The sequence below is a fragment of the Pipra filicauda genome, unplaced genomic scaffold, assembly GCF_003945595.2.
Source record: "Pipra filicauda isolate LSUMZ 115617 unplaced genomic scaffold, ASM394559v2 scaffold6_size6359152_pilon, whole genome shotgun sequence".
NCBI classification, from domain to species: domain Eukaryota; kingdom Metazoa; phylum Chordata; class Aves; order Passeriformes; family Pipridae; genus Pipra; species Pipra filicauda.
The window spans coordinates 5,382,910-5,404,273 of NW_024104865.1; the positions used below are offsets into that span (position 1 = coordinate 5,382,910).

Consider the following 21,364-nt stretch of genomic DNA (forward strand, 5'->3'; position numbering starts at 1 on the left):
GCTTTGCCCAGACTTGATGCCAAGTTAAAGGGCCTACAGCTATTTAAGCAAACTCATTTGCCACCTTTCAGTATTGATGAGACATCAAACTTATTTTGCCTTTCCAGAGTCTCCATTATACCCTGGTAACTGTTCTCAACCACAGATTTCTGCATCAACCATCCAGAGATTCTCACCATGGCAAATTCGTGTCTGCAGATTTGAAAATAGACTTTCTATCTGCCAGCAGACAGGAGAATCGTTCATCTGTACTTAAACTCTTATCCTCTATACTGCTTTTCCAAAAGACTAAGATGGAATACTAAGTACTCTGCCTCTGAGCTGCTAATCTTATCCCTCTTCCAGACTTTCACCTTCACAAACGACCTTTGTTCTCAAGATGACTGAATATATTTCTACAAGCAACCAACTATGCTAAAAATACTACTTTTGTGGAAATCTGCTTATATCTGTACAGCTTAGTTTTGAAGAAATTTAAGAACTCAGCTCTGTAAAACTCTTCTTACTGTCAACAACCTTTTAAGTTACATGTTAAATATACAGATTTCAGAATGTTAAGTCAGATAGTGGCTTACATGTTATTTATTCTGCTCACGGCAAAGTTAGATTCTGATAGTTGAGGGTCTTTTTGTTTATTGCAGGAAGGTTAGTTGGTCTTTGCTTTGACTGTGGGAGGTTTTTTTTCAGTGAATCTGTTAGAGCATTTGTGTTCACCTCAAGCACATTAGCAAAAATACTTGACATCTGAAGTGGGGGATTGTAAAGACAGATGTCAGAAACCAGCATTGGTATTATATACCCTTTAATTAGAACAACACTACAACAATTATGAGGAGGGAAAAAATAACCCAAACAAAAAGCCTAATTTGGAACCGTGGAGAGGTGTAAAACTCATATTGTTGTGGGATCCATAGCGCAGGTTATGAGTGCGTGTCCTCTTCTGGAGTTCATGTTTTGCATTGGTTTCCTCCACTTTGCCAGCAGAATAAAGAACTATTAATATTCTGAAAACAAGCTCAGTTAAAAAAAACTGATCTGTAAGGCCTGCTAGCACCATTCTAGTGGTATTTAATTTTTCCAGTCATTAAAGGATAATCAGTTACAGGAATAGTTGGGGTCTGACTTTTTTTTTTTTATACAGTGGAAGGTTTATTTATGGACTGATAAATACAATATCCAGTCTCACTGGGACAATAAGGCACAACTGTAGGTTACCACTGTAGAGCCTGAAAAGAGCAACACCTACGTTTCAGCAAATCACAAAGCCTACAAGCACTTTTCACTTTTCAATCCATTAACACTGTTACATTCCTATTTTACAAGACATGGTTATAAAACTATAGTGTTTCTTTCTCATACAAGGCAGAGGTTTTTAATTTACATTTCTTTCTGGAATTGTGCTGCACTCTGCAAAACAATGAAGTGCAACATTTTACTTTTGAATTCCTTAATTTAAAACAAATCAAAAATCCTTCAGAGACTTGCATGTTATTCTTTAACAAAAGTGATGATTAAAGGAACTGAGAAAAAAGGAAATGCACATTTGAGAGTAGTTTGAGACTGGTAAGTATTTATAGAGATGTTAGCACATAACAGAGAAGCAGTTATAACACAGATTCTTCAATAAAGAAGCTCCCAGGGTTTTTTTGGTTTTATTGGAAGGACCTCCCAGACTGTGGAATGTTCCAGATGAACTAGATGAGATCATTTGTCAATCTAGCCACAGAAAACTGTTAATATTAAACCTTCAAGAATTTAGATCTCTTGAATTTATCAGCATTCTATTAACAGTATTAATCATCTTACACTTGCAAAGAGATTTGCATAGAAATATATTCTGAAATATTTGGGATAATATGTACTACCCCAAATTGTATTCTGATGCTAGAGTTTTCCTAAATACAGCTACCATTCTCAACAAAAATCTAACAGACCAGGACTTTCATACTGGAAAATAAAAATACTGATTATCCAGGCCTCTCTAATTGGAAAAAAACCCCATGAAATCAGTTTCATGATCTCATGTTTCATGACACTGTTACCACGGGGCAGTGACAGAACTACAAATCCAGATTTTGGCATGACTAGTTTTCTTGTATTATGTACACTGGTCAACAAATTTACACTTTCAGAAGCAAAACCACCCTTATGAAAGGAGGGATCCTAGACAAAAGAAATCTGGAGAGGACACTTCATGGTGCACTGGCTGTCAAGCCTGAAAGCTACTCAAAAGAAAGAAACAAGTTTCTGCATCTGCTACTGGAACAGTTTAAGTGACTTAGTGCAGAATTCCTATTCCTTTTGGGAACACCATAGCCTGTCTCCACCACATATTCTCCCACTGTCCCTATGAATTAATTCCACAAAGAATAAAGTCTATTCACAGTACTTTAAAGTACTCTAGGCTATCATCATGCATTCAGTGCTAGTTATACAATAAAGCCATATAAATTGACAAGTCCTTAAGTAAAGGCAGATTTAGAAGCAGTGAAGAAACAAATCTGTATGTAGAGAGCCAAATAGGAAAGGGGTAAAAAAAAAAAAAAGGCAGCTGTCATGTGGCAAAAGTGGATCATTATCACTGCACCTAGTATTTGAGCAGATGCTTGTCTCCGAAATATTTCAGAGGGCACTTCTGTGGCATGTTTCCGCTTTTCCGTTCCCAAATTCAGAGCTCAGAAGAATCAGTTTGTAGATTAAACAGCAGTGCATAAGGAGAGACATTTTTACTGAAACAGTAGTGCAGAAAGAGACAAGAGAAAGGGTAAAAAAAACGAAGGAAAACATTAAAAAAAGCTCCTTTTCCAAGTTGCACGGCAGCCATTTCCCTTTGTTCCTGATGCACAGGGAACGTTCACATTGGCAGAACAACTCAGGGAGGGGTTGGAGATGTATTGTATATGCACCAGTAGCAATGCTCTGGGGGATGGTGCTAAGGATAAAATGAAGTTCTATTCATTACACAGTCGGAGTAGAAAGGAATAGGTTCTCCATCCATCAGTGAAGAAATCGAATGCTCATTTTCTGCTCTACATCCACCTTCTCCAAAACCTGCAATAAAATTGAGAAACAGCTACTGAAGTTACTGTACATCTCTCCTACAAGGTTTCTTACTCTAGCATAGAGGAAATGGGCAGGAACATGGGATGCCTTCAGTTTGGCACGCCAGTCTTTCACCTAGAGATTGCTATTTTTCATTATGGACTGAGGTCCTCCCAAGGGAAGGAACTTCAGCCATCAAAGCTGCAAAGAAGGCTGTCAATGAAAATGTAACTAATGCAGTTTCAGTCAGCCAACAGCACAGAAAGGCTTAGATTTCCAAAACTAGACTGTGTGGGAATGCCTAGCCAGGAAACACGAGGGAGAATGGACTGGAGGAAGGGGCATGAGCAGCCACTGAAGAGCAAAAATCAAGACCACAGCAATATTAATGCAGATCTCTGTAAAATTGGGGTGGCAAGTTCATTCACTAAATCGCTATGAACACTGAGGCATGAAGACACTATTCTGCTCCAGGCCATTTCAGGCAATAGACTTCAGTGAATTCAAGATTAGAGTAATCTACATTTGAAGAGACCTCCGGAGGTTTTTTAGTCCAACCCCCTAAACTCCTACTTAAAGCGGGGCCAAGTAAATCAGGTTGATTAGGGTCTTGTCTGATTAAGCTTCAAATTTCTCCAAGGAAAGAATTTCTACATCTTCAGCAGCTATGATAATCCTCTTGATAAAAAGTTTTCCTTAAAGCTAACAACAATTTCCCATGTTGCAACTTGTTTCTGTTGTTTTTTGTCCATCTCCAAGGTAAGTCTAGTTCCTCTTGTCAATACAATCCCATTAGGTAGCCAAAATTGTTCTGCTACAGGACAACTTTCTCCAATGACTATCTGATGGCTCCCAACTATTATGTATTTCTGACTATCAAAAGGACTAGAGCTAGGAACTTGAATACTGGTATTAGTTGTGTTGCTAATGAAGGAAATGCACAAGTGAAAACCCATCAGTATTATTACAGCAGAAGAATTGCTCTGTTGTAACGGTCTAGTCAGGCTATTTGTATAGAAAGAAGCAGTTGCAAAAGAAAAAGTAAAAATTCTTCAGTATATTTAGTGCTGTAGCTTTATGCAAGAGTATGAAGAAACATGTGGACTAATTATTAGTATCCTGATAGTACTAAAAAAAAAAAAAAAAAAAAAACAGAACCCCACATCTAATAAAGGGAAGAAAAAGCTAGCAGAAGGCTTTGCCCAAATGCAGGTACGACTGTTTGAATGACTTGCTCTCTGTTCCTATTTGCATTTAAGTCTGAACGACTTGCTCATTACTGAGCAGTTCCATTTAGTCATTGAAAATGTTGTTTACGAACCTTTACAAATTCTGCAAAGGAGATGGCACTATCTCCATCTTGATCAGCTTCCTGGATTGTCCTGTCAGCAATGCTGCCCAGCTGCTCATCTGAAATATTTACACCAACCATCATCCGTAACACCTGTAACACAGAAATAATTATTGACATAGGAACAGAAGTATTCTTAGTGCTTTTTTCTTGTGTGTACTGTCAACACTATACAAGATTTTCATGGAAGTAATTTCTAGACAGACTTCTATTGACCTTTGTACATTAAGGCTTTCAAGAAAGACAACTTCCTTTTGCAGCCACCACTGACAAAGAATCCTGCTTTTTCAGTAGGCAGCAGGAAGAGGCAGAAGCAAGCGACAGCTTTAGGAACTAGGAATGAGTCATTCTGTCCAGTGCTTCTATTTTTTTCCCCACAAAACATACCAACATTTGATTGAATATCTGCTGTTTGAGCTAGTTGCCTACAAGAATCTTGAAAGTACACAGTAAAATGGTAACTGCCATTACTCTCCACAGTAAGTAAAGCATTCTCTGTGCAGATAGAAGAGGGCAGTTCCAGTCAAAAGCAAATCGTTGTCCTACGTCAGAAACCACAGATTGCCATGTGTACTTCCCAGGATTAGTAGTATGTAATTACACCTAGGTCAAGCCTAGTTTCATATATATGCAGCACCAATGAACTTTGATTACCATTGCTGCAATTTCAAGAAGTTTTGTTCTGTTGAGAGGACGTGCAGAGGATCAGGCAAACAACCTAACCCACCTCAGTGATTGTCCCTTTGAAGTACTGTTAGAAGCACCTTTCAAAGTTACAGAAGGTAGTTCTTAAGCGGCTTAGTGTATCTGTTGAATATTTAGGTATCACTTCCAACAGGATCTGCCTAGCCTACCAAATGAGATTAAAGTCTCCTACCATAACTAAAGCTTTAAACCAGAGGTAAGCAATTAGCCACTAAATTCCTCCTGGATTTTCTTTTGAGAAAACTGGTGTAAAACTCTCCTCTTCTTTCTAAGAGGGTGTAAAGTCACAGAGGAGGTCATAACTGAGTCATTCAAAGCAGCCCTGTGCTATTTACCTGAAGCAGCTCATCCCTGGAAATCTTGTCATCTTTATCTAGATCGTATAATCGAAAAGCAACTATAGGGAAGAAAGAAAGAGCAGTTAAATTTGAGAGCCATTATTTTTCTTCATAACAATCGATTTATCTAAAAGAAAAACAACAAAACTAAGTATTTGTAAAATATTTTAAGAGAATTAGCTTAGAATTTTAATTCACCATAAAACTCATGCTCAGTTCCATAAAGTGTTATTACCACACACATGAATAGCATTACCGACAATAATGGAAAGATTTTACTTTCAGAAGCACTCTGCTTGCAGGGTATTTCCTCAAAACCCCAAGTCATGGAAGTATAATTATCACCAAGATACATTCAATCCTTTCATTTCAGAGCCAACCATTTTTACATTACCATTCATTCTCTTTGACTATTCTGGATGAGATATGACAGAAATTTTAAGTGCCCTGAGGACTGTTGCCAGATTTGATTAGCAAGAAAGAGCATTCTGCTCATATACTGTAGGCAGACATCCAAATACTTAAGAAAGTACTCAGCTGAAGGTGAGGAAAAAACACTATATTATATGGAAGACTGGAAAAAGAAGCAGAAAAGCTCATTCACGTATGGGATGTGGCTTCTAAATCTGAAATAACTTTGAATGCAAAGCATTTTGAAACACTTCTGTGTTTTTGGAAAGAATATACATATTTCAAGATTCAAACAAGTCCATCAAATTACAATGTAGCAATGGCTCAGTTGTTGACATTCTGAACAGGTAAGCTTCCAAGTTAATTAAAAAAAGAAAATTCAGATATTAGAGGATATCATTCCACAGGAAACAACTATACAGAAGATCCCAAGCCCCTTTCCTCTCTTCCTAAGGAAAAATAGAAAATAAAAAAGAATTGGTTCTATAGAAAGGTTCACATTTCTTACAGTGGAGCTTGTTACTTCGGCTGTTAAGTGGTTCTGGTCCATTCTGGTCTTTGCTCTTTTCATTATCTTCTATAGGTCGGAAGTGGGCTAGTGTCCTCATGAATCCACGGAAATTCACCTGGTCCTCTCTGCATAAGCATTTCAGGAGGTCAGTTTTAGCATAGCTTATATATGCTTTTCATTTCAGTAAAGAAGACTATGAATGTCTGAAACATCAAGACCATATGAACTCTTCCACTCCCACCTCCCCAGGGTTTGGCTGCCTATGCTGTTGCAAGCTGGGATCGTGCTGTTATGAAGTATGATGTGTAAAAAAAGAAGCTGTGAGAAGTCTTGTTGAGGGGTCCCCTCCCCTTGCCTGCAAGTTCTACTGAAGCTCAAGCCCTCACCTTTAGCCCCACCTGAGCTGTGCTGCAGCTATGCCTGAATGTAGCAACGTATCTCGCTGACCTGGACCCCAATTCCCTGGATTGACTTAAAACTAGTTTCACTGCTGTCAGCCACTGGACTGTTGGCTGACCTGTCAACAGTCACTGGACCTGCTCTGCTATTCTTGTTCAGGTGCATGCCCTTTGTCAGCAAGTACATGACCCCTTCCAGCTTTGCTGTCACCCTTGGCTCCTGCCTGTGGGGCTGCCATTGCTCACTGCTCTCTGACAAAGAATTCTCTTCTCTAGTTTCTGTGGGAACTGCCCATGTAAGTACTTTCCAGGACTCCTGCTTTCTACTCAGTAAACCCTGCCTGGTATTAGCTGATATAACTTGATTAGACAATCCAATCTCCATCAATCAGTAATGACAACTGTGTTCAAGAAAAGAAGCAGATTCCATAGAACAATTCAGAGAGGTATAATGAAAGAGACAATACTGCAAATCTGATCAACTCTTTGGATTTGTGTTAAAAGTGTCATAAGCTAATGTAATAAAAACCTAAAAGCAATCAACTAAAAAAGCCAATCTAATAACAATGGAACACTTAAATATAATAACACCTAATTAGTTAATTGCAATGCTACTTACCATTAAATAGTCTTGACGCAAATTAGCTTTAAGAGAAGCCTGAGTTTGTCAATAAAAAAAGCACAAAAAAAGTCTTGTCATGTCATGAAGTATTTTTCATTAAAAAATGAAAATATGCTGAGGAAATAATGTATCCACATACACTGCATGACAAGTTTGAAGTGTTCAATTATTAGTAAATTCAAATTCTGAGTTTTAATTATCAGCATTTCGCTCCTATCAAAACTTCTGATGAACTATACATTTTGTGCCTGCTCACAAATGCAGTTTGTTGGAACTCACCCTTCTGGAAAGAAGGCATTGATAATTCTGTCTCCGAGTGGATTGATGGCAAGCTCTGGAATCCGCTGGAAGTCTTCACGGCTAAGTGAAGCAAGAACACAAGAAGTCTGCATAAAGTTGAAGTCAGAGAAGTTGCTTAAAAAGAATTCACAGTAAAACAACCATGGAGTTCTATTTCTGCAGCAAGACACTTGGTGGTTTTGAAAGTGTAACTCTTTAAATCATGTTTTCTCTATGACTGATGGCACAAAACAAAGCAAAAGACAATGCCAAGCCTGTATTCCATTACAAACTAGCAGTGTTCATTTATCACGTTAAGCACTTCTCAGACACTAACATAGTTTGTGCTCGAAACCTTACTGTAACGATGCCAACTAGTTTGCAATGTAAGAAAAAGAAAGCTTCTGAAAAGGCTTTGAAGGAAATTATGGGTTCAAAATTAAAATAATGATTGGGGGTTTTTAATAATTATTTTGGTACTAAATCATTTGAGTTGTCATGACTTTTCCAGACTGACTCATTTCAGATTCTGGGACAATACCATATTCCTCCAACCATACTACAGGTGATCTGCAGGTTCCAATAGATTTTTTTGTTTGTTTATGCAACAAATTTATATATTATTATAAGCACCAAAATTCAGATTATTTCAGCTTCAACCAAGCTGCATTCATATTTTAAAGTAGTAAATTTACACTTTTACAGGTGCTTGTACACTAGATATACCAGGACATGCAAATACTCACTGCTCTTGCTAGCCATTCTCTTTTCTGCTCATTACATATACACAGAACAATATAAACACAGCTAAGCTTACATTGTTATAACTTTCTCTGATCTGAAAGACATCATGAGTTGTACTGTATACACATTTTAGATCAGTATGACATGAACACAGGGTTCATTCTATTATTAGAACTGCAGTAATAATTTATCTTTTCTTTCAATCTAATAGACTGTCAGTGACAGGGAAGTGGGATAATCTTGGCGTGACCAAGGCAGATGCACCAAATGTGTCTTAGTGAACAGGTTTGGTTTGTTGGTTTTTTCACTACCACGGAACACAGCAACTTATCAGTTAGTACAAGATGTACTCCATAATCATTTAAATTTTAAATTGCCAACAGCAAAGGGGTAAAGCTGTAAAAAAATCACCTTATTCTGTCTGAATGCAGAATTTGATATTTCCTGCCCAATCTCCAGAAACACTGGCAATTCCCTTCAAGTCAAATGCAGTCCTGCTGATTTTGAAGTTTGGGTCAAAGTCTCAAACTTGGTTACTGAATATTTGCTACTTTTGAAAACTATGCTCACTAAATGAATTGGCAACAAGGTTTGATTCATGTTGTTATTATACCAAAAAACTGGCAAAGTAAGCACAAACAAATTTTGAGATTATGTAAGTATACTGGCCTTTTACAATGCAGCAATATTAAAGAAGAGAAAAAAGGAATTGGCTGACCTTATCACTAGTCTAGCTTGGGACAGACAAGAAGCAAGATGATCTAGTTTTAAATGTATTCTAAAGCACTCCTTGCACCCAGTCACACCACAGTACTGTTGTTAAGAGTGTCAGTTACAATATATCTGTTACAACCTGGTTAAACTGTTTGACCTTCTAGAGTGACCTGACCATATTTTTAAGTTATCCCAGTAAACTTCTGCTCTGACCAGGTCCAAGTTACTTTTAATAGGCAAAGTTAACATATGTATAGCATGATCAACTTGTTACCAGACTGTTCAGGTCTCCTGCATTTTAAGCTATAGCTGAAGGGCAAAGTATGCATTAGTTATTTAAGCAGGAGATGCAGCGATGTGGAAAACCCATGTCCCAGTAACAATATTTTAATAACAGAACTTCAGTGTCAATGCTAACGTTTATAACCTAAAAGTAGCAGCTGCCCTCTCTTCCATTTAGAGCAAAATCCTAATGGTTCACAATTTTTTACTTGCATATCACTACTTTCTAGTATTCAGCCTCAGTTCACACTCAGCATTTCAGTCTCTAGTTATTCTGCTTTCTAACAGGAGATTAACAATTAACCACAAATAACTTCCCAGGTTTTAAATCTATTTGTCCTGTCATTATCAGAATTGCAGTAGACTGCTTTTGCTTATTAAGAGCACATTACTGAGTGAGTGTTATAACTAAAATAGCTGTAACAGCCATAAAAGCAAATGAGTGCATGAGGTAAGTTATTCTCCCCTTTCTAAAACTAAGGCTTACTGCAGTCATCAGGGACTAACTTCACCCAGCTGAAGCCAGAGCTTACAGGAAATTTAATGCCCTCTACTTAATGGGCAACAAGGCTCTTCTAAGGTATCTTTCCAGAAACTTGACTCTTACCAAATTCTTCCTTAAATGCAACATGCAAAGTACCTTTAACTGCATGTGAACACTATGTAGGCCAATGACTTAATATATATACCAGTGTATTCACAATGAGACATACTTTGCAGCAAAGAATTCGTAGATCCTAAGCACGACAAGTACACCTAAGTGCGAGTACACCCTCCAAAGCACAAAGCACATCCCTACCGTAAAGGGATCCTTACCCCAAAGACTGCAAGAAACCTACTAGACCCTTTTTTTCTTCCATTTCTTTTTGTTCATCCTTCTGTTACTTCTAGATGGTAGCAAAACACTGTTACTTCACCAGGGATGAGGAGGGTAGGGCTCTCTAGAGCTGAGGGAAAGTAAAATAATGGAGAGGAAAAAACCCCAAACATATGCAAATCACAAGTGGTAGATGAAAGGGAAGATGCCTAGAAGATATAGGTAACAAGAAATTACTTCAAGAAGGGAAATAATTAAAAGCAGTAAGGTGTATCGTGCAAGCTGGTCAAACAGTTGGTCAAACTGAAGAGGTTCCATTGCTCCCTTCCCTTGCTAACATCAGCCTTCTCATTCAGTTAACCTTTTGGTGGTTTAATGCATCCCCCCTAAAAAAACTCCCTACCTTCCTAAGAGCACCACAGCTGCCAAAGAGGTGCTGGGAGCCTGGAGAAGTTACGGGGAAAGAGTATGGGCTTCCCCTCTTTCATGATTGTGTCAGCCACCTCATTTAACTTCATCCTTATCCATGCTCTATGCAAATATTAAAAGTTGCTTAACTATCAGAGCAGTAATTGGTTCATAAACATTAGGCCCAGAAGTATGTGAAAAGGTGATAATTAGATGAGCAATAGGAAAGGAAAGAAAAAAGGCAGGGTGCATAAACTGTGGTTGAGCATGGAGGAACAGACTATTCTTGTACCCTATCTTTTCCAATCCAAACCCATATCCTTCCTGCCTTGTCTATTTTTGATAAAGCTAAAAATGCTTTGCATTTTCTTAAGCAAAAGAATTCCACATTCAGAAAGCTAGCTTTTATGTTTTACTTTGCAATCTTGCAATATCAGTTTGAACTAATAACAAGCCTGACATCCTTCCAGGCCGAGATGGTTCAATTAACTGACAAAGATGGCCTGGGTAACAGATGGCCTGGGTAGCTCATGTTACCCTTCTCTCAGGATCAGAGGCTTTCTGAAGTTCTCCAGGAGACACAGTCTTGTGAACAGCTTTCATAAGCATGAGATACACACAAACAGCTCAGTGTATCTACTCTCTCTAGGTACCAGCTTTCAGAATATTTGCCCCTCCCTCCTTCTTCCACACTTACCAGGCTATACCAATTACTGTATGATAAAAAATAATTCTGAAGTGCTTAACCTGTCATTTCCCCAGTGCACAAGAAACTACTGTTAAGTGGGAGGTTCCATGCAAAAGTTATGTGCAAAAACAGCAGCTAGACAAGTACCTCCTTTTTATAGCTCTATACATGTCTGTCTAGAGCTACTTACTAGTAGATAAACTTTGAAACAGATGTATTCTTGTGTGGTGTACACTTCACTACCAGCCCAACAGGGAGACTTACTGAAGCAAAAACATACTTATCCTGGTCATACACTTCTACTTCCTCATACTGGAAATCAGCATGTAAATAAAGAGAACATACACACTGATTTCTTCCTAAGCTATAGCTAGGATGTAGACAGAACGAGTATGTTCCAGATTTCACAACTTAGATGTAGCTATGGACATCCAAGGGTATGGATCCAACCTTTTGTTTTGGCAATTCAGCATGTCACAATATTGAAACCAAAGGTGACAAGAATATTCAAAAGAACACTTTTGTCCTGTCTTTTACAACATGATTTTGTTTCAGTCCCTCAGCAAGTCTGATGGAACTTACTCATTTTGTTTAGGAAAAGGGAAGCTAAGGAAAAATATAAGATTTTTCTACACTTTTAAGAGTTGACAGGTAAAAATGGAGCATAGTCATTTAGACTATGATGAGAGAGGAAAAAAAGAAAGCAAAAACAAGGCATATGAAGTTTTATATCCATCAATAACCATCTCTAATATTTCATTTATGTAACTCTTTAAAAACAAAGTGCCTTGAAACTCACGTATGTACACTGGATAGAAACATCTGGCTAGGAAAGATTTCTTTTGATTATATAGTTCCAGAACTACTTGGATTAATCATCATCTACCAGATCTTCTGTACAAAATACTCTTTACCCTGCCCTGCTTCAGAAGGGTGGTACACATCTAAAAATTTATTTCATGCCATAAGGAACTGCATAACACTTCTTTTCCTAATCATAGTCACGTGAGTGATTTTGTCATGTTTGATTTGTAAGTCAAAGGCATAAGTCATCCTTACGGAAATGGTAGTTCTTGCTCACAGGAAACAAACAGGAGACATACCTTCTGAACGATTCGGTGGTAGTAAGCAAGTGACAACTTCTACTTACTCGTCTTAAAGCAGCAAGTTCTCTTTGATCTGTATTTCAGAAACCAACATCTATGACCTTCCAAGCTGTAGTTCTTACTTTCCTCTCATTCTTTTTATTTTTTTGGGGAAGCAGTTTTCCATTACTTAAACGTAATAGTTTCCACACGTTGTGGGTACCAGAACAAGTTTAAAAATTTGAATGCCACTCTTAAGTCAGACATATTTCAGAGTGGGCTATGTTTAGGGGTCAAGACTGCTAGTTAAGGGATCATAATTAGCACAGTTGCTAGGATTTTCCAAACAATCTTCACTTCCTTTCCAAACTACCACATGATTAACAACAATGGAAGTCAAACTTCTCCTGATGCACGATACTGTGAAACTAAGCATTATGCAGCAGACATTCATAGCATATTTAATCAACTACTCCTCTTATGTAAACATTACAATCACTATACAAATCTTTATTTCTATCTTACAGTATTTTATACAAATTTTATGGATTCAGTAAGTAAATTCAGTGTTGGAGGGAAGAGTTGAAGAGGAACATGTGCTAGGTTCAAATTGTGCTAGACTAGTCTGGTAGCCATCACTTTTATTCATCAGTGAGTATTAAACCCACATGTAAAGTTTGAAAAGGCTGTTAATGTTTTGTTGTTTGGTTTTTTTTTTCAAATAATTCAATTTTAAGACTCATGAAGTATTAACCTTACCTTCAATATCAGCTGATCTCTATGTCAGAATTGCCAATGCTACAATTTATGTGATACTTTGGCTCTAGTGTCAGAGTGGGCTTAAGTAGTTCTGGTATATCCCATCCCAAGCCAATTTTTTCCACACATACAATCCATTTTATCATCCCTTCAGCTATACACATCCAGAAATTTACAGTACAGCCACAGTCCAAATCACTGGAGTCAATCATCTTCAAAATCTATACATTCCAAAAGGGAAGGGAGAGTATTTTTAACCCAAAATAATCACTCAGTAGTCCTGTTTACATCACAATTCCACATTCAATTACTTAAATGCTGAGAAGTCAGCAATTTGTGGGACTAGCAGGAACTTCGCATTTCCTTCAGGAGAGGAAACTGCAGTAAGCCAACAGTACTGCCAAAGACCACGTGTCTTACAACTTGCCACTTTCGTCTTTCGAGAGGCAATTCTAGCATCACAGTTAGGTTGAGCTTTCCTGGGTTTATAGTGCATCCTAGAGTCATATTTTACAAGATCACATACAAAACGTCAGGTGACCCTCAAGTCTATGTTTACTGGATTTGACTGGGATACAGTTGCTATGAAAGAAATTAACTCTGTAAGAGCCAGACCACATATACTATGCTACAGCAAGGTTCCTTTCCCCTTCCTACTCTCTTCCGAATTGTCTCCAGCTTTCCTGTGCACTGTGGCTATGAATGGGAAACAAAATCCACAAGAGTAGGGAAGGCTAGAGAACAACGACAGCAGGCAGAGATATATTTTAACAGGCAATCAACTCACTAGAGTTTACCTTTTTGTTGAGAATATTCTTTCCAGCAGACTCAGTCCATCAAAACGGAAAATGTTTCACAGATAAAGACTCATCTTTATTTAATTGATTAAGCTGTAGGAAACCAGTTCACTTCTGTAGTTTTCAAATTGTTGACACAAGACAAACACTTTAAAGGCCTTAGAATATCCTGCACTACCACTTTTAAGAACAGAATGTTTGTTTAATCACAGTGACTTCATTCCAGCTCTTTTTTTTTATTTTTGAGCATATTAACGGACATGGGTGTGCAAACTTAAGTATAGTAAATGGACTGCAGATCAAAGTAGTGTTAAAAGACACCGGATATCAGAAACAAGTAAAAACATGTCTTTTTGTCATGAAAGCCGAGATAAAGAAGACAGGGTAGAACCATTCTTGTAATAATTATGAGAAACAAGATATAAAGAAAGGTAAGAAATAACAATCTAAAAATGTTGTTTGACAATTCTGAACATTTTTATAAGACTTTGAATATCAAATCTAACCTTTCTTATATTAACTGCTACATACCTTCAACACTGTATAAAGACAACTGGTATTTAGAGCACCTCAGTTCAACAATGAAACCTTTCATAAAAGAGAAGAAACTTCAATGTCCATGTAGACAGTAAGTATGAAAGAACCTGTTATAACAGCCTCAGTGATTTACTACATGCAGAAAACATGCAGGCATCCTGCAACAGCAAGTTACCACTACAGATGTGCCAATGCAAGGACAGTTGAATTAGTGACAATACCCACCTAAGAGTGCCATTTTCTCCTTTGTCCAGGCTAGTGAAGCGACTGTACAAGCGGGTGATTTGACTGTGGGAAACTGAAGAAAAAAAAGAAAGACAGATAAATTAGCATGTCAATGGTTCCTCACAGGAGCAGACTTCATTACACTGAACTACTCTGTTGCCAGAAGCTGTGTTCAAAAAAGAGATCACACAGAAAGAGTTACATTGGAAGCATATGGCAATCAGCCTTTAGGGACTTCCTGAGCTATAAATCACAGCTTAATATTCAAAAATCCACAAATAAGCTCATTCTTTAAAAATCTAACTGCCTTCTATTTCCATTTTCAGTCTTTAAGATTTTTCAGTTATCTGACTCAGTAAATGTCAATTAAAAAGAAAAAATATTTGATTCACAGTTCCACCTTATTTTCTTTATGGCTAGAAATAATCTGGACACAGCCCACACTGATGACCTCTACATCATTCATGACACTGCAGACTTCTGTTGTAGTATCTTTCCTTCTCTTTTGCTTATCTCTAGTCCTGTTGTCTTTTTTCCACATAAGAGGGAAAGTGTACTCAGTTTCTCTGCATCTGGAAAGTGGTCAGAGAGGCTTTATGCCTTCACTTTTCTTCCCTTACAGAATTGCCTGAATCTAAAGTTTGGTCATTTTGGGGTTTATAGAATAACAGAATATCCTGAGTGGGAAGGAACCCACAAGGATCATCAAAGTCCAATTCCTGGCCCTGCACAGGACCACCCCAAGAATCACATTATGTGCCTGAGAGCATTGTTCTTGAACTCTGTCAGGCTTGGTGCTGTGACTACTTCTCTGGGGAGCCTGTTACAGTGCCCAACCACCTGTTGGGTGAAGAATCTTTTCCTAACCACGTAAACCTTCCCTGTCACAACTTCATGCTGTTCCCTCAGGTCCTATCACTGGTCCCCAGAGAGAAGAAATCAGAAAGGCTTTGTTTCAGAACTCAGAGCCAATAACAGATTTATTATTAAATTTAATAGTATTTTTTAGATCCTAAATTAAACCAATACTTTGGCGCCCAGCACTCTGATACGTCAAGATATCTGCCCTTGAGGGAGTCAACAGCTCCTCCCAATTTAGTGTCATCAGCACATTTTCTCAGTATGCCTTCAAGTCCTAAATACAAGTTGTTTTATGATGCTGATGAGAACGGAGTCCTGTAGAACCCCCCTAGTGACAAGTCACCAGCCTGATGTAACCCCATTTGCTATAACCCTTTGCACCCAACCTGTGAGCCAGTTGCTCACAAAAGTAATTTCCGGGCTTTAGGACAATGGATTAAAAAAATAAAAAGCCTATTTCTAGAGAAATTTCAGAATGAGTTGGGACACAAACAAGTAGAAAGTTATTGCAGACTTTTTAAATCTGCATCTGAAACAGAAATTATAAAGCCAGTGTTAAGTTCAGCATAATTTTGTCAACATTACCAAGATATTAGACAACCCAAGATATTAGACAACTAGATCTTTAGAACAGTCCATGATAAATCCATGAGTGGAATAAACCTATATAGAATAGCAATTCCTTTAACACTGAAAGAATGCTTGTCCTGGTTTCGTTTGGGACAGAGTTCATTTTCTTCTTAGTAGTTGGTACAGTGCTGTGGTTTTGGGGTTTCATATGAGAACAATGTTGACAACACACCAGTGTTTTGGTTATTGCTGAGTAGTGCTTACCCTAAGCCAAGGACTTCTCCATTTCCCACGTTTTGCCAGTGAGGAGGTGCACAAAAAGCTGGGAGGGAGCACAGCCAGAACAGCTGACCTGAACTGGCCAAAGGGAGATTCCATACCATAGAACGTCATGTTCAGTGTATAAACTGCAGGAGTTGGCCATGAGGGGCCAATTGCTCTTCAGGGACTGGCTGGGCATTGGTCAGCAGGTGGTGAGCAGTTATATTGTGCTTCACTTGTATTTCTTGTGTTTTATTTATATCTCTCCTATTTTCATTACATTTAGTATTATTATTGTTATTATTAACATTATTATTATTATTATATCTTACTTTATTTCAATTACTAAACTGTTCTGATCTCAACCTATGGGGTTTACCTTCTTCCAACACCCACCCCCCCCCCCAATTCTCCTCCCCATTCAACCTGGGCAGGGAGTGAGCAAGCAACTGTGATACTTCATTGTCAGCTGGGATTAAACCACAAGGCCCTACAGGAGACCTTGGCTTTTCAGTCTCTTCTGATCAAGTTAATAAATACATGAAATAAGACTTAATTGAATGTTAATGTTTACTCAGTAAAGGCGTGATTTTCTACAATGTTAAACTAGGACTTAATGTCTTTTCAGATCTAGTTGTTTAAAAAGCCTTCATCAGCACATGCACAATGCTTTTGTTACTTGCTAAAACTTATTTGGGAACAGGTTGCACAGTAGTTGTTTCATCTGTGACAAGCGAGGCAAATTCCTTTTTTCAGGTTTGTTCTTTCTCAAGGCTATTTGTTTAGGTTCAATCGTTCCCTCCTTTAGGAAGACCTGCCAGCAACTGGGTTGTTTTTTTGGTTGTCTTTTTACCCCCCCATCTTCTTCAGCTTTCATTCTTCACATAGGATTGGTCAATTTGCTCAGTTCCACCTAAGGCAACCTCTCTACAATCAGACTGGGCAGCTTGCTCAATTTCAAGTTAGCAACATATGCACAGAAAACAAGTACCAGTATTCTAAAGAGTTCAAACTTCCGCATTTCTGATTTAGTGTTTTAGATAACATATGCAATAACAATATCTGATGATGAAAAAAGAACAGGTTGGAAGTTAGATGTCCAGTAAGAAGCCCCATGCTCACACCTGTACACAAAGAAAGTGATGAGAATTCTACTCAGCATCATTTCCAAACTAATGTCAGCAACTCCATTTTTGGAACACCTCTGTAACAGCTAGTATATGAGAAATAGTAATAGCTGTTGACAGGAGAAGTGATATTTCTGTTAACATCATACTAGACAAAAAGTACATCATAGCTATATAAGAAAGGAAAATGATTCAGGTCCACCACTGTATCCTTTCATAATTTCCTTTGGCCTCTCACCCCTCATGAAAGCTGCATCACTAAAGATTTTTCAGCACATTCTCATGCAAAAATAAAGATTTTGACATTTCTTCCTCTTAAAGCTAGCTGAAACACCATTTTATCTATATTGCTACCCCACTAAGGTCCTTCTAAAAATTTAAGTTAAGACTCCTAAATTAGCAACTGTACCCTCTATTTTACTTCTGCTAAATCATTGCGAAGTTTTTAGTAATTAGTGACTGAAACTCTTGTCTAAAACAGCAGCATAAACTCAAATATATTTATATACTTAGAAAATATATTAACATCCATCAGAAAATTCCATCACCTGTTACCACACAAATATTTTTTCCCCTAAACTCAGATATGAGCATTAGTTTATTATTAATCCTTAAGTAGACGGCTTCAAAGCATGGAAACAAAGGGCGTGGACAAAATAGTTTGAATACTGTTACATTCCAGTGGCTTTCCAAAAGCTTTCAACAGATTGTAGAAAAGTAACATCTTGGATGTCTTACCTTTTTCTTATAGCTGTTACTGAAATACAAAAGCAATTAGGATGACCTCAAGGTTTTTTCAACCCCAAATTTCAAAATGTTTATATGCAAAGCAAACAGCTTCCATACAACTTCATAAAACATTTAGGACTGTTAACTTCAGGCTTAGCACCTCTGTTTTCAACCACAACATAAAAAAAATTAATATGGAACTTTAATCCAAATGAATTTCATTCAACAGATTAAGTGTCATTGTACGGCTTCTGAAAGACTATGCTTCTAAAACACACCTTTTAAATCTGTTCTGCTAAAGAACATTACATACAGTTTCTCACACATGTTAGTATCATAGCCATCCTAGTTTTGTGCTACATAAAATTTAGCAAGAGAAAAGCTGTATAATTCCATAGTTGAACTCAATCGAATTGGTTAATATTCTATTCAGTGCTTCACACCTATCCCAGATGAACTGAAGAAGGCACATTTCACCATAAGGAGGCCAAAAAAAGAATCCTTAGGAGGACTTACCAGACCACCAGTTCAATATGGATATGTAATACTGCCAGATTGTTTCACGTCTACAAAGTCCCTTTCTCAAGCTCCTTAGTGGGTAAACTACCAGCAGCATCAAGTTTCTAACAAACCACAGGACAGTGTCTGCTAAGGTAGTGTTACTGAATATTCTCTCTGTGAACTTTGATCCACATAATCAATGCCTGTCATTTTTCCCACCTTGTATAACTATTTTCACCTCTATGAAGTGTGTAACAGTGCTAAAAGCTTCTTGGAATTTTCCATCTACCTAGAGAAGTATAAAAAGCATAGAAAAATCACATTCCTGGACTGCAGTTACAGGTGGGGAAAAGGAAAAAAAAAAGGATAAGTCAGTGAGACATGCTGTGATGACTTGCAAGCAAGCATGACTCAGAGATTAGCAATCATTGATTACCAGTGGTATTAATTATAAAACTGAACAGATAAAAATACATGGAAATGAACCAAACTCACACCACAAAGCTGAACTCTCGATCGTAACTTTGAGCTCCCACGTTGATGGTACAAGAAAAGCATTTAGAGGCTGACTAGAGTAAGTGGTTTTATTGCTTAGAATATCTACATAGCCATCCTAATGGTATTTATTTAAATGTCATGTACGTAAAATTTTAGGAATAAAACACCACAGACAATAAATCAAATAGCAGCATGAGGAAAAATATAAGACCTTTTGGAAAAACACTGCAGATTCGGGGTTTGGTTTTTGAAGCGTCTTTATGAGGAGGCTATCTTTATATTGTTTGTGATTAAAACCAAAAAAACCCACAGTAAATTATTGATAGATAAGCAGACTTTAACATTCCTACTTGTTTATCACAGCCTTCCTGTAGAAGATTCCTTTGACAGATGGAAAAAGGATCATGGAAACTATGTTAAACTCACTCAGCCTTCCACTACACTAGTGCCAGTGCTCTCAATTTTCTTCTACTTCTTTTCTGTAGTCACTCATTTTCCTGACACAAAAAACTAATATTTAAGAAGAATATATGATACCATTTATATTAAAAAGAAAACTGAGGAAAGTATTTCCAAGTAGCTAGAACAGATTAGTAAGCATATGCAGAAGAAAAATGTCATCTGGGAAGACCATGTTTACCTGAAACGGTTCCTGGGGGAACAAACAGCAAAGCAATACCTATGATGTTACGACCTCCCCTCTCCAACTAGTTAGGAGGGCAACCTCCATTTCCTATCATTCAGTATTTGCTAGAATTCTCAGGCTTTCATTTTATCAGGCAAATCAACAACAATGGAGTTTCATCTTTTCCAAGGTATTTTATGCTTATGAAGAACAACTCGCTCAAATAAATAGTATATGGTAAAGTAGCTAAATACTATAGACTAGCTTGAATAATGCTCTTCCAGTTGCTGGCAAGTACAGGGATTTTCACTTTTTTTTAGTTAACCACACCTATCTGTCACAAGTTACATTACCATCCTTTATGGTTTAAATGCCACTCAGCATTCATTCTGAATAACCTTAGGGCAGCTTTAGCACTAGCCTATGAAACTAGTAACACTTGGGAAAAACATTTAATATACAATGAGACCTTTTATGGGCTTAAAACAGCTGTTGGAGAGAAATTCCAGCACCAGACATTGAGACAGACGACTCTTCAAAACCCAACGAATTATCTCTGCCCAAATGCAATACTGCGGATAGAAAAAGCACTGCTTCCCTTCCACCCCACCGGGATCTCATTGCTCCTGCCAGCTACTGGCAGCGGGGAGCGAGCCGAGAGGCGTTTCCCAGGTTTCCGCAGGCCTGCCAGACGTGTCCGGCCCCGGCGGCTGTGGGCGGCGGGGTCCCGGCCCAGGGACGGCCCGACCCGCACCAGGCCGGGGTCTCGACCCGCACCAGGCCGGGGTCTCGACCCGCACCAGGCCGGGGTCTCGACCCGCACCAGGCCGGGGTCTCGACCCGCACCAGGCCGGGGTCTCGACCCGCACCAGGCCGGGGTCTCGACCCGAGGCCCTGCGAGCGGCCCCGCTCCGCGCGCCGACCCCCGCGGCACTGCCCGCCCCGCCGCGCTCACAGCCCCGCACTCACAGCCCGTCTCCTTCTTGATTTCCTCGATCTCCTCGTCCCGCAGCAGTGTGGACGCCCGGGAACCCATCGCGCCGCTGGGCCCGAGGGGGAGGGAAGGGAAGGGAAGGAGAGAGTTACGCAGCCGAACAGCAGCGACGGCGGAGTCACAGCCACCCCCGGCACAGGCCCGACCGCGGCCGCCCCGCTGCTCTGAGGCGGAAGGCGAGCGCGCCCCGCCCGTCGCCGCCCCGCTGTCACCGCTCCCTGTCACCGCCCCGCCCGTCGCCGCCCCGCTGTCACCGCTCCCTGTCACCGCCCCGCCCGCCGCCTCCGCCCGGCCCGGCCGCCTCGTTCCGCCTCCGCCCGCCCTCAGCGCCCGCCCACGGATCGCGCGCGCACGCGTGTGGAAACCCTCTGGTGTGGAGGGAGAGAGCGGTCGCTTAAAGTGACGCCTTTGTAGGTGTTTGTTCCTGGTTAATAGTACTGCCGGGTCCCACGGGCTGGCTTTGTTTTGCAGATCACTGAACCGGT

General features: G+C 39.1%; 1 protein-coding gene across 2 annotated transcripts; it reads right to left on the reverse strand.

Annotated features, from left to right (window-relative positions):
• Positions 1 to 785: 785 nt before the first annotated feature.
• CHP1 (calcineurin like EF-hand protein 1) lies at positions 786 to 21,083 on the reverse strand. 2 transcript variants are annotated; one of them, XM_027750221.2, is made up of 7 exons: positions 20,855 to 21,083; positions 14,714 to 14,786; positions 7,658 to 7,738; positions 6,356 to 6,483; positions 5,434 to 5,495; positions 4,364 to 4,486; positions 786 to 3,051 (listed from the first exon to the last, which is right to left on the reverse strand). In XM_027750221.2, the coding sequence occupies exons 1-7, from the start codon at positions 20,919 to 20,921 to the stop codon at positions 2,998 to 3,000; spliced, it is 588 nt and encodes a 195-aa protein (XP_027606022.1). In that variant the 5' UTR covers positions 20,922 to 21,083; the 3' UTR covers positions 786 to 2,997. The 2 variants fall into 2 exon arrangements, with proteins under 2 accessions (XP_027606022.1, XP_027606021.1); XM_027750220.2 differs by lacking the exon at positions 20,855 to 21,083 and adding an exon at positions 18,778 to 20,656.
• Positions 21,084 to 21,364: the final 281 nt, after the last annotated feature.